This window comes from Asparagus officinalis, chromosome 10 (genome assembly GCF_001876935.1).
Source record: "Asparagus officinalis chromosome 10, Aspof.V1, whole genome shotgun sequence".
NCBI lineage: Eukaryota > Viridiplantae > Streptophyta > Magnoliopsida > Asparagales > Asparagaceae > Asparagus > Asparagus officinalis.
Window position 1 is genome coordinate 373,158 of NC_033803.1, and position 13,739 is coordinate 386,896.

Genomic DNA, 13,739 nt, shown 5'->3' on the forward strand with positions numbered 1-13,739 from the left:
ACTCGTTTTTGGGCAAACCTTACCTTTTGACATCAATAGTCATTTGGCGACTGACTAAACTGATATTTGAATATTTTGCAGTTAAATTTGGAAGATTTTCGGGCCATTGTATGTCGATGCAACATGATGCAAGACACTGGAAACAGCTGACATGCGTTTTAAAGTCATCCTGAGCAAAATTTTGAGAAAAGTCTTTTGCAGTATTTAGCTTCAGCTTGCAGTTGCCCTTGCGTAATAAATTACCTGCAAGTGTATATCTGACGAAATTACAATCCATGAGAGAAAATTACGATCGATGGTGGATGGTCAATACAAAGTGTAAGGATTTAATGGTGGAGAGGAAGGAAGAGGGAGGATTTACTTGTAAAATGTTAGGTCTCTTTCTTTTTATTCATGGGATTGGGATTTTTTATGTTATGGTTCATGTTTAAATTCATTTACAATTTTCAGACTCAAATTCCAGATAGACTTGATTATTTGAATGGAAAAAAAAAATCAAATTTGCCCATGGCCGGTTCAAAAATTATTCAAATACTAAATATTTTGTAAATATTTGGGAGTTAATTGTATCTGAAGTTAAATTTATGAATGCCATTTAATATTTGATTCAATATTCAGTTAGTGTTAGTTTCGTATTAAAGACCGATCATCACAAACATTACTATATGCAGTAACTTTAGCACTTCAACCATTATCATACTATATGGGTGTGCAAATTTTTTATTTTTTGCCTGAGACCACTGCAAAAAGAATATTTGATAATAAATAACTCCAACATGAGCCACCATATTTAATGTATTTATTACTATGACAACATCAACAAATAGTTAAATTTTTAAATCAAAAACTGAACGAATAATCATATGAACAACTATCGAATTATGTGAAGATACCATATTCAAGTTCCAGGCCGGTGCTTGTGCGGACCAAGCCCGAAATCCGATTGCAGATACGGGTCGATATCCACCCTATCCGAATCCGATCCTTTTACTGCGCCTAGCCTGTACAAATGGAACCGAGCCTACCTCTCTCTCTCTCCATCTTCATAATTCTCTTTGTTGGGCTTATCGGATCCGGAAAAAGAGAAAGGCCCGAGCTCGCAATGGGTGGCCATGGAGGTCTAAACATCCTCCCTCAAAAGCGATGGAACGTCTACAACTTCGACAACCGCGAAAAAGTTCGCAAAGACGAAGAAGCGGCCGCGGGCGAGGAGCAGATCAAGCGCGAGGAATCTCGCCGGCGGGAATTCGAATTCCGCCTCCAAACCCTCCGCAGAGCCCGCAACCCTCAAAACCCTAATAATCCCGATCCTGAGCCCTCTTCATCCGACCACATCACTAACCCTAATCCCTCATCATCCGACCACATCAACCTCTTCGAGAACCTCTCCGACTTCTCCTCCCTCGGATCTGGCGGCAAAAACGAGGAGAAAGGTAAGTTTGGAAGCTCTGATGGCGGCGGCGATGAGAAGAGGAGGAAGAGGAATGAGAAGCCGGCAAAGGCGGCGGCGGCTGTGGTGATAACGGCGGAGGATGAGAAGTATAGGTTAGGGTATGGATTGACGGGTAAAGGGGTGAAGAAGCCTTGGTATTTGACAACGAGGGATGAGGGCTTCGATGGTGGTAGTGGTGGTGGTGATGAAAGGGAGAGAGTCTCGAAAAGGGAGAAGAAGAGCAGTGGGGGGAAGAAGAGCATCGAGGAGCTGAGAGAGGAGAGGATGAGGAGGGAGAAGAAGGAGAAGGAAAGGGAGCGGGCACTGCTTCGCAATTCGAATGAGGGAGAAAAAGGTTTTTCAAGGTAAGGTATTGGAGACAAGCTGCATCTTTAATTCTTGGTGGGGGTGGGGGGTGGGGGAAGGATTCCTTTGCTTTTGTATGGATAGAGTTTTATTGTTTATGTAGTTGACATTGCACAATTGGATTTCGGTCTATTAGTTTTGTACTATCTAATCTATTGAGCTTTATGGCAGGCGAAGGATGTGAATTGATAGCTTATTGAAGAGGACGGAGGACGCTTGGCCAGAACAAGATTTTCTTGCGGTTAGTACTTTGCTATAGACTTGCAACATTAATTGTGAAATTACTCGAATCGTGTTTTCTTTATTCTTACACGATCACCTCAATATTGATCCAATTCTTTAATCTATGTACTTCGCGACAAAGTGGAAATTGAGACTTGAAGTAAATGTCATGTACCTTTGATATGCAGCCCATGAATAGTAGAGTTTTTCTTTTAAATATAATCATGAGATAGTAGTAACCCTAAAAAATTGGATGTTGTATCTTTGTTTTCATAGCGAAATTATTGGATAGATATATCAACCTTGGTGTACGTCTTCTGTGAGTAATCATATATGATTTGTCATTCTTGTGTGTTTAGACAATATTTAGGGATTTCATACTTGCTCCTGTATTTAACTTGAAGAGTTGGTATAGGTTTTAAGTGCATTGCTCAATAATCTAAGAGGATTACAGTGATTGTCGGTTGGGCCAGGAGATTCCTATCACGACCCAATTTAGCTTAAGAAAGTGCTAATCTATGTTGCATGGGTACTAGTACAGGTATCGATACAGATACAAGTATAGGAAACAACAAATTTGTGAAAGGTAGGGTGTGGGGACATGGTTATGCAAACATTTATATGTACATATATATACTATATATTGGAATTAATGATTTATAAGAGAACAAGGATGATAAATAAAATCCCTTCAATATTTTCATGTCACTTTTATCATGTGGATTATATATTGGAAAATCACTAGTTTTTTTATCTAGACATCCAAGCAACCCTTCAAAATTATAATTCAGAATTTGACTTGTCCAATGAGTTTCAAGAAGTGGATGTGAAGTGTAGGATATATGTCCAAAAGAAGTATGAGAACTATTTTAGATTAAAACATGTATTGTATAATCGAGTACATGCCCGAATAAATGTAAGCATATATGCAAGGAGTGTCCAAAGAGTTTGGTGTGTGTTAGGTAGGGGTACAACTTCAGATTAGAAGTACCCAGGTAACATAGGTGCTAATATATGTTTCCAATGGAGTCAGGTCATTTCCTTTCTCTTGTTCCTTGTCCAAAGGTTCCCATAACATTACCTATGATACAATTTGTAGCTAGTAGTCGGTGGATGTGCTAATGGTAGGTGTGCGAAAAATAGTAGTTGTCCAAAAGGGGATGTCATGCTTAAAAGGTAATTGGATTTGTAGACATGTCAAGTTCCATTTCGCATCCCATCGATACCTCAAGCAAGCTGGAGATATTGATTAGATCTGATTATGAAGCATGAGTTATTAAATAGTAAGATGAATAAAAGTTCACTATTTTAGGTGGAGAACAGAAGCAAGAATCATCTTTCTTCATCATCAATTGAATCATTGTAGACGGATGCATGTCTTGACAATTTGTGTCAAAGATAAGAATGAAGGAAGGATAAGAGGTGTACTTGTAGAATCTTCCGTTAGAAAGTTAAGAGACAAATAGAAAAGCTTGTGCAGAGATGGTTAAGAAAGGAAACAAGCATTCACAATCCATTTATCTCTAAAGTTCTTTTGTAAATTTTTTTTTATTCATTCAGAGATTTCAGAAAATAATAGAGCTTGATATATTCGTTAATTTATAGAAACCAAGAGTGTTATAGAATGTAGTAACATTTTTTGTCCTTTTCCCCCCATTTTGACCTAATGACAATTAAGTATGCATAGTTTAAAATTCCATGTTTTTGTGGGCTAACCCAAGATTTTTGTTCATTTTTATCTGTTTTAACTCAATGCCATATAATTCATTTTTTTTTTGTGGGTTAGAACACATGATTTTTTGTCTATTTCGATCTAATGACAAATAAGTACGCTTACTTCAAAATTTATAACATATGATTTTTGCCTACTTTAGTTCAAAATATGCATATTCAAAAAAATTATAATCCATGGTTTCATAGGCTTATAACATGTAATTTTTGTTTGCTATCCGTTTCGACCTTAATCGTGATAAAATATGCATATTTAAAATTCTCGATTTTCGTGGGCTACCCATGATTTTTATTATTTTTGTCTGCTTCAACCCAATAGGAATTAAATGTGTACATCAAAATTTACAATTTTATGAGCTGTAACCCACAAATTTTATAAAATTTTCCATTTCGATCTATTGATAATGAAGTGGCGTGGTTCAAAATTCTCTATTTTTATGGGCTATGATCTATGATTTTTATTCACTCTTATACGTTTCGACTAAATGTGATGGAGTTAAAATTTACAATTTTCATGTGCCATCCCTCGCTTGTCCATAAGTCCATTTTTGTTCGTTTTGATCATTATGTTAAACTCACTTCAAATTCACGATTTTTATGGCCTAAAACCCATGATTTTTGTCTTGTTTGCTTCAACCCAAAGGCGATTGACTGCACATAGTTCAAAATTCTCGATTTCATGAATTATATAACTTACATTTTTATGTTATTGTCCATTTCAACTAACCAATGATAAAATTTGTGTAATTCAGAATTCTCAAGTTTCATGGGCTAAACCTAAGATCTTAATCAATTTGTTTTTTCGACCCAATTAAAATTAAGTATATGTGCATTAAAATTTGCTATTTTATGAGCTATATAATCTATAATTTTTATTCGTTTCGGCTCAACAAAAATTAAGTATAATTTCTTCGTAATTCGGGACTTTCATGGGTTATATAACCTATGATTATTATCTTTTTCAACTTAAGAACAACTAAGTACACGCAATTCAAACTTCACAATTTCATGTGCTATATAACTCATCGTTTTTGTCTATTATTGTCCATTTCTTCTCAACAGTGATAGAATACACCTATTTGAAAATTCTCAATTTTCATGGACTACAAGCCACAATGTATTTAATCTTTTTTGTTTGTTTCAACTCAATGAGAATTAAATATGTGTACATGAAAATTTACGATTTATAGGCTATAATCTATAATTTTTATCCTTTTTCTTGTTATGATTCAATAGCAATTAAGTATGTTTATTTCAAAAGTTACGAATTTCATGGACTAAACCCACGATTTTTGTCTATTTTAACTTAAGGACAATTAAGTAACACATTAAAAATACGCGATTTCATGGTAAAAGCCCCCATGATGTTTTTCTGTTTTTTTCATTTCGACACAATAGCGATATAGTATGCGTATTTGAAAATTCTCAATTTTCATGGATTATATAACACGACTTTCAATCATTTTGGTTGTATCGATCTAATGAGAATTAAGTATGTGTACATCAAGCGATTTATGAGCTTTAATCTATACTTTTTATCCTTATTTTTCGTTTTGACTCATTGACAATTAAATATGTTTACTTTAAAATTCGCGATTTTCATGGACTATTAACATATAATTTGTCTATTTTAATTTAAGGACAATTAAGTACATGTAGTTCAAAATTCTCGATTTCATGGGCTATATTCCACGATTTTTGCTATATCCCACGATTTTTTCTGTTATTGTCCATTCCTACGCAAAATTTTTTGATTTTCATGGACTATAACACATAATATGTCTATTTTAAATTGAACTACATGGTGGTACAAAATGTGCGATCTCATAGGCTATATCCCACGATTTTTGTCTGTTATTGTCCATTTCTACGCAATAATGATAAAGTATGTGTATTTGAATATTATCAATTTTGACTTTATCCCATATTTTAAAATTATTTTTATTCATTTTGACCTAATGGAAATTAAATATGCATACACTAAGATTTGTGATTTAATGGGCTATAACTATAATTTTTATTTCGATTTTCCTTTTCGATTCAATGGCAATTTAGTCGTGTTTACTTCTAAGTTCGCGACTTCATGGACTATAACCCTCAATGTTTCTCTGTTTCAACTTAAGGACAATACCGTACACACAGTTTAAAATCCGTGATTTCATGAGCTATAATCGATAATTTTTGTCTATTATGGGGGACCATTTCGACTCAATTTGATAAAGTATGCTTATTTGAAAGTTCTCGATTTTCGTGGATTATAACCTATGATTTTTGATCTTTTTTGTCTGTTTCGATCCAATGGGAGTTAAGTATGAGTATATTAACATTTGCGATTTTATTGGCTATAATCCATAATTTTATTTTTATTTTTATTGTTTCGACCTCGTTCCAAGGGTACTTCTATCCTGAAACTGTACCTGTATCCATACCCAAACTCTTTGGACACTCCTTGCATACATGCATGCATTTATTTGGGGATGTACTTAAACAATACATGTTTTAATTTAGAACACTTGTCAGCTATTTTTTAGATGTATATTCTACACTTCATAATCAACTTCTTGAAACTCGTTGGGTTCAAAACTATGATGTTGTTTGGGTGCTTAGTTGAAAAAATGAGTGTTATAATCCACTTAATAAAAGAATATAAAAGCCAGGATTTTTTTCTGTTTCTTGTACCCATTCCCATACCAATGTTGGTATCCATGCAACATAGGTTTCGACCAATAATTTTCACAGATTATAACTCATTATTTTTATCTATTTCAACTTAAAGACAATTAAATACAAGTAGTTCAAAATTCGCGATTTCATGATAACCCACGATTTTTGTCTGTTATTGTCCATTTCGACTCAATGGTGATAAGCACGCATATTTGAAAATTCTCAATTGAGAATTTTTATGGACTATATAACTCAAACAATTTTTATCATTTTTGTTCGTTTCGACCAAATGAGAATTAAATATGCATACACCAAAGTTGCGATTTTATGAGCTTTAAACCTTTAGTACATAATTTTATTTGTTATTACACTTCGATTCGATGGCAATTAAATATGTTTTCTTCAAAATTCACGAATTTCATGGACTATAATCCAAGATGATTAAGTACACTTAGTTCAAAATTTGTCGTTTCATGGGCTATAACCTATGATTTATGTCTATTAATGTCCATTTTTACACAATGATGATAAGTATGCATATTTGAAAATTCTCGATTTTCATGAACAATAACCTACGGTTTTTGATCTTTTTTTATCCGTTTTGACCCAATGAGAATTAGGTATTTGCATATCAACATTTTTGATTTTATTGGTTATAATCCATAATCTTATCCCTTTTCACTTTTTTTATCCATAATTTTATCCCTTTTCATGAAATATAATCCACGTTTTTTTGTCTATTTCAACTTAAATACAATTAAGTACACATAATTCAAAATTTGTGATATTATGCGCTATAATCCATGACTTTTTTTGTTATTTCCATTTTGACTCGATGGCGATGAATTATGCGTATTTAAAAATTTTGGATTTTTAAGGAATCTACGATTTTTTATCATTTTTTTCGTTTCGACCAATTGGGAATAAGTATGTGTATATCAAAATTTGTGATTTTTTAGTGTTCATCCATAATTTTTATCATTTTTTCGTTAAGACTAATGGCAGTTCAAGTATCTTTACTTCTAAATTTGTGAATTTGATGAACTATAACTATGATTTTTGTTTATTTCAATTTAAAGACAATTAAGTACACATGGTTCAAATTTTGTGATTTCATGGACTATAAGCTACAATTTTTGTCTGTTATTGTACATTTTGAGTTGATGGCGATGAAGTATGTTTATTTTCAAATTATCGACTTTGATGGATTATAAACACGATTTTTTGATAGTTTTTAATTTTTTCGACCCAATAGGAATTAAATATGCATACATCAAATTTGTGATTTTGTGATTTTATGAGCTTTAATCCATAGTGTTTATTCTTTTTTTCCGTTTCGACTCAATGACAACTAAGTATGTGTACTTAAAAGATTCGTGACCTTAATGGACTATAATTTGTAATTTGTCTATTTTAATTGAAGAACAATTAAGTACATGTAGTTCAAAATCCGCGATTTTATGACTCATGATTTTTGTCAGTTATTTTCCATTTCTACTAAATGACGATAAAGTATGTGTATTTGCATTTTTTAAATCAATTTTGTCTGTTATAACTTGTGATGTTTTTATCTTTTTTCTCCATTTCAATCTAATGGAAATTAAGTATACATACGCTAAGATTTGCGATGTTATGAGTTATAATCCATATTAAATTTTTTTTTCCGTTTTGACTCAATGACAATTAAGTATGCTTATTTCAAAATTTACGACTTTTATGAGATTTACGACTTTCATGGACTATAACTGTTTTTTTTCTACTTTAACTTAAGGACAATCAAGTACACGGAGGTTCGAAATTCTCGATTTCATGGGGCTATAACTCATGATTTTTATTTGTAATTGTTCATTTCGACTCAATGATGACAAAATATGCTTATTTGAAAATTCTCGATTTTCATAGACTAATTTTTGCTCATTTTGTCCGTTTTGACCCAAGAGAATTAAGGACATATACACTAATGTTTGCGATTTTATGGGCTATTATCCCTTAATATTTATTTGTTTTGTTTCGTTTTGACTCAATGGCAATTAAATTGTGTTTATCTCGAAATTCGCGATATCATACGCTATAACCCACGATTATTGTCTGTTATTGTCCATTTTGACTTAATGGCGATTAAGTATATGCATATTTGGAAATTCTCGATTTTTATGGATTATAATTCATTTTTAAAACAATTTTGTACGTTTTGACCTAATGGGAACTCAATACACGTACATTGAAATTTGTATTTTATGTGTTATAATTCATAATTTTTGTCTGTTTCAACTCAATGACTATTTAGTGCTTTTATTTTAGAATCCGCGGCTTTCATGCACTAAAACCTATGATTTTTGTCTATTTCAATTTATTGACAGTTACGTACATGTAGGTCAAGCAGTGATTTTTTGGGTTGTATTCTGTGATTTTGTTTGTTATTGTCCACTATGCAATGGTGATGAAGCATACGTATTTGAAAATTCTCGATGTGCATGCATTATAATCCACAATGTTTTATCATTTTTTATATTTTGATCCAATGAGAATTAAATATGCACATAGGAAAGTTTGCATTTTATGGGCTATAATCCATGATTTTTTGTTTATTTCAACTTAAAGACAATTAAGCACTCCCAGTTCAAAATTCGAGATTTTGTAAATTATTACCTACGATTATTATTTGTTGTTGTTTGTCTTAACTCAATGGTGACAAAGTATGCGTAATTGAAAATTCTCGATTTTTATGGATTATAATCCACGATTTTTGATCATTTTTGTCCGGTTTGATCTAATGGGAATTCAAAATGCGTAGATGAAAAGTAGTTATTTTATGAGCCATAATCCATAATTTTTATCCATTCAACTCAGTAGCAATTAAGTATGATTAGTTCAAAATTCGGGAGTTCTGTTGACAGTAACCTTTGATTTTTGTCTATTTCAAACTTAAGGCCAATTATGAATGTATAGTTCGAAATTCATGATTGCATGAGCTAATCAATGATTTTTTGTATTGTCCATTTCTACTCTGGCGATAAAGTATGCATATTCGAAAATCCTTGATTATCATTGACTGCATATACCTACGATTTTTTATCATTTTTGTCCGTTCCACCTAACAGGAATTAAGCATATGTACATCAAAATTTGCGATTTATAAGTTATAACCCATAATTTTTTTTCACTTCCATCCGCTTCGACTCAATAACCTATTCAAAATTTGTCATTTTCATAGGCTATATAACCCAAAAAAATTTCCTTCAAAATTATCAATTTCTACTCAACAGCTAAAAGTATGCATTTGAAAATTCTCAATTTTTGTAGAATATAATCTTATGATTTTTGATCATTTTTCTCTATTTGGATCCAAGGGGAAATAAATGTGTATTACAATTTGTGATTTAATGGGCTATAATCCATAGTTTTAATCTGCTTATTTCTGCTTTGACTCAACAACAAATAAATATGTTTTCTTTAGATTTAGTGACTTTTATGGATCGTAAACCGCGATTTTTGTCTATTTCAACTTAAGGGTAATTAAGTACATATAGTTCAAACTTCGCAATTTTATGGGTTATAACCCATGATTATTGTTTATTACTCACCATATTGACTCAATGTCGATAAAGTAAGCATGTTAGGAAATTTCAATTTTCATGAACTATAACCAATAATTTTTATCATTTTTGTCTATTTTGGCCTAATGGGAATTAGTATGACTGCATCAAAATTTGTGATTTTATAAGCTATAATTCATAATGTTTACCTTTCCCCATTTTGACTCAATAGGTCCGAGGCGTGACAATTTTTGTCTATTTTAACTCAAGGACAGTTAAGTACACGTAGTTTAAAATTTGCAATTTCATGAGCTATAACTCATGATTTTTGTTTGTTATTGTCCATTTCTACTCGATGGTGATAACATATGCATAATTGAAAATTGGAGAAAATTTTAAAACCAACCATTTTTAAAAATTAATAGGCAAAATCGACCTAAACTGAAAAATATTAGCAAAACCGACCCTTTTCAGAAGAAAAGGGTCGGTTTTGCAGCGGAGGGTCTTTTGCGAAGTGCACGGGACTGCTAGTCCCGTGCACTTGGTGTTCCAGCAGTTGCTCTCTGCTTAAAAGTACACCAAGTGCACGGGGCTAGCAGTCCCGTGCACTTGGTCCAAAAATCACATCCCTAAATAGTTTTGTAATGTATATAACCTGTAGTTTACATACATCCAAGAACTCTCCTCCTCCTCCTTTGTCTTCGTCGTCCTCCATACCGCCCTTCGACGAGTTCGTGATCCGGTTGCGTTTGTGGTTGTGACGGTCCAGCTCCATCGTCGACACGTTGGGAAGGTCCAGCTTCATCGTTATTTCTGCGTCGTCCTCGACTTTGTCGCTGTTGTCGTGTATATACGAATGGCGTTACCTCCCGTCCATCATGACGATCTTCGTGAGTTCGGTGTAAGGCTTGTTGAAGCCTCTGCATTATAGCTTGATATATTGATACATGTTCATGTGCTTCGGGATTTCTACCAGCGATGGATAGTTCAAAAACAAAATTTCATATTAAATTTGATATTACAGAATGTAAATTTGAGATTTAATTTTATCGTACCTGCTCGAGCCAATTCCAAGCCACGATTTGCAAGAGTTTGAACTTCATCTATTGCTGATACCTGTAAATTTTTCAACACATAAAGTACCAATAAAAATGGACTTAAATCAAAATATGAAAATACTTACTAATTCTCTCTCATCTATACCCCGGGGCACATATCCTCTTTGCGACTCAACCGGTATTGTGATCGAATGAAGTATCCATCTTTGGGTTATGTCCCAATACCAAGTGTAGTAATCTGATTCCCGAGGAGTTGGTTCAATTTGGTTGATAATACAAAAATGCATATCATTCCATCTGTGTATAAAAGCTTGATGCACGATCATCCAGTTTATTTGTTGGCCTCCTTTCTTTGCCTTCCTCTCTATCTTTTCAACAAACTACGGAACATGTTGTGCACGACCATATTGTCGAAGCACGCAGTCCGGTACATGTATTTTTACTATCTCCAAACATATAAAAGGAACTCTAGCTCTCCATACAACTTGGTATTCTGTGCATATTGGGGGTAGCTGAGGTAGAAATTGGGTGGCTCTCCATACAACTTGGTATTCTGTGCATATTGGGGGTAGCTGAGGTAGAAATTGGGTGTAGGGCTCCCATTCCATCTATAGAGGTAGAAATTGGGTGTAGGGCTCCCATTCCATCTACAATAATTTAATGCAGTTGCATATCAGAATTGAGTTTTCAGTATGTAGAAGAAAAAGCGCATGTTTTTCGGTGAGAATTACCTGAAAAATCTTCATACGATCAAGTTCATTCCGGTAGAAATCCAATTGTCTAGCCGGGGTCTCGTCATAGCATTTTTCGACATTCCATCTACAAAAAAATGTTTGTCATACATTTAGTACCACAATGATAACTACAATTATATTCGCTACATAAAAAATACAATACCTGCATCCCAGTGGAATTTGTCCATCAATTGTAAATGTGTGCATAGTCTCGGCTTCAAATGAAGTCTCTCCCATGCCTATACTTGCAATAAGCTTAGACACCCTTTAAGCTCACTGTTTTGCATAAGTGCCACTTTTGACATCTCTCTATATAAATACGCCAAAACAGCACTACCCCACGATTTTGTATCACATACGTCCAAGTCCTCGAGGAGTGGTAACCACCTAGCATATTCACAATATTCCAATTTATTAAAATAAGCTAATTCAATGAAAAACAGATTCATATTATAAATACACATACCTCGCATGCACTTTATTTTTACTTGAATCTGGAAATAATATAGTACCAATCATGTGCATAATGTATGCACGTGCATGTTGGTCAACCAAAATTTGTGGGGCATCAACAAGCAACGGTACTGAGAAGGTCTCTCTCAACCACTTCAACTTAATAGTTCCTCTAGGCATAGTCTCTGGAGCTACACCTAACAACTCCTCACATCTTCGAGGCCATACATCACTATCAGTGCCGGTAATGCACGGACCATCTATACGGAGACCGAGTATCACGGCTACATCTTGTAGAGTAATGGTAGCATCGCCTATCCGGAAGTGGAAAGTATTGGTCTCAGGTCTCCATCTATCCATCAACGTGATCAGTAGGGGCCAATCGAGCTTTATCCAACGAAGCTTTGAACAAGTCAAGAAGCCGGCCCGTCCCACAGCTGCTATGATACGCTCATCCTCTAACCGCCAACGGCTATGGCTGAGGCTATGATCAACCACAAGGTTGCTGATAGCGGATCGCGTCGCGTCGCGGCGAGGTACCGCTAAGGCTATATCGGGCTATTGCGGTAAAATCGCGGCAAATAGCGCACAGTCAAATAGCGGTCAAATTTAAATATATTTAAATATCCTAAATAATAAGAAAATTCATAATAAATCTAAAAATTCTACAAATACATAATTGATGCCTAAACATGAAATATATGTGTAATAATTACATACTATTAACAACGTACTATAATTATAAAGATTAAAGAATGAAAAACGTACCTGTTTATCCAAAAGACCGTTATTTGTCCCATTTTTTCAACTTTCAAGTCTAATATGAAAATACTCAACAATAAAAAAGCATGATTAGTAAGTTAGTAATATCCTCCAACTGCTTGTTTTTCTTTATGTGAAATAGTACGTGAATTCTACAACCATTTAACTAAGAGAACTTCAAGACCTCCTGCCTTCCAGTTCTTTTCATGTACTATTTCATGTAAATTACTAAATTGTACTAAAATCAGTGTTGGAGACAGAGGATTTAGTATTCAACTCAAAGATGACCGTAAAGACAATACAATTTGAACGATTAAACATAGAAAATTGTAAAATTTCATAATAATTTTAGGTGGACAAAATATGAAAAATAAAAACGAACACATAATAGAAAAAAAACAATAATCAATAATAAAGAAGATCAAAAGTTTCATACCTGATTATTTGTTAACTGTCCAATTTTGCAGCCAAAAGGGGACTATAGTAGTATGGTGAGCGAGTATATATTACTAACTTGGATCGGGTGACAGGGGAAAAAATTCAAACTAATTAACTCTCTCCCTTAATTATATTTTCTAACTTAAATCTCCTAATGGAGCTCTGACGACGGGCGGGATGAGACGAACTGGCGGAGGGCGGCGGGATCTCGGGATCTGGAGTAGGGTAGGGCGGCTAGGCAGGTTGGTGGCGGTCGACGACGAAAGGAGCTCTGACGACGAGGGTCGCTGGTGCTGGTGGAAGCCTCGGCTGGAAGGAGGCGTTGATGCTGGTGCTGGAGGCG

At 34.0% G+C, this 13,739-nt stretch overlaps 3 protein-coding genes across 3 annotated transcripts in view; 2 read left to right on the forward strand and 1 right to left on the reverse strand.

Moving 5' to 3' along the window:
• LOC109826089 (uncharacterized protein DDB_G0290301-like) overlaps positions 1 to 410 on the forward strand; it is a 4,500-nt gene extending 4,090 nt beyond the window's left edge. Inside the window, exon 5 of the mRNA XM_020393054.1 lies at positions 82 to 410. Coding sequence (XP_020248643.1) covers positions 82 to 150 — 69 coding nt within the window. The 3' untranslated portion in view covers positions 151 to 410. The remainder of the gene's footprint in view (positions 1 to 81) is intronic.
• LOC109825615 (leukocyte receptor cluster member 1 homolog) overlaps positions 1,019 to 13,739 on the forward strand; it is a 20,394-nt gene continuing 7,673 nt past the window's right edge. The window contains exons 1-2 of the mRNA XM_020392475.1: positions 1,019 to 1,797; positions 1,970 to 2,039. Of these exons, the coding sequence (XP_020248064.1) occupies positions 1,103 to 1,797; positions 1,970 to 1,982 (708 nt within the window). The 5' untranslated portion in view covers positions 1,019 to 1,102 and the 3' untranslated portion in view covers positions 1,983 to 2,039. The remainder of the gene's footprint in view (positions 1,798 to 1,969; positions 2,040 to 13,739) is intronic.
• LOC109825374 (protein MAIN-LIKE 2-like) lies at positions 11,983 to 12,556 on the reverse strand. The gene is made up of 2 exons (XM_020392230.1): positions 12,210 to 12,556; positions 11,983 to 12,130 (listed from the first exon to the last, which is right to left on the reverse strand). Exons 1-2 carry the CDS (start codon positions 12,554 to 12,556, stop codon positions 11,983 to 11,985), a joined length of 495 nt encoding a protein of 164 aa, XP_020247819.1.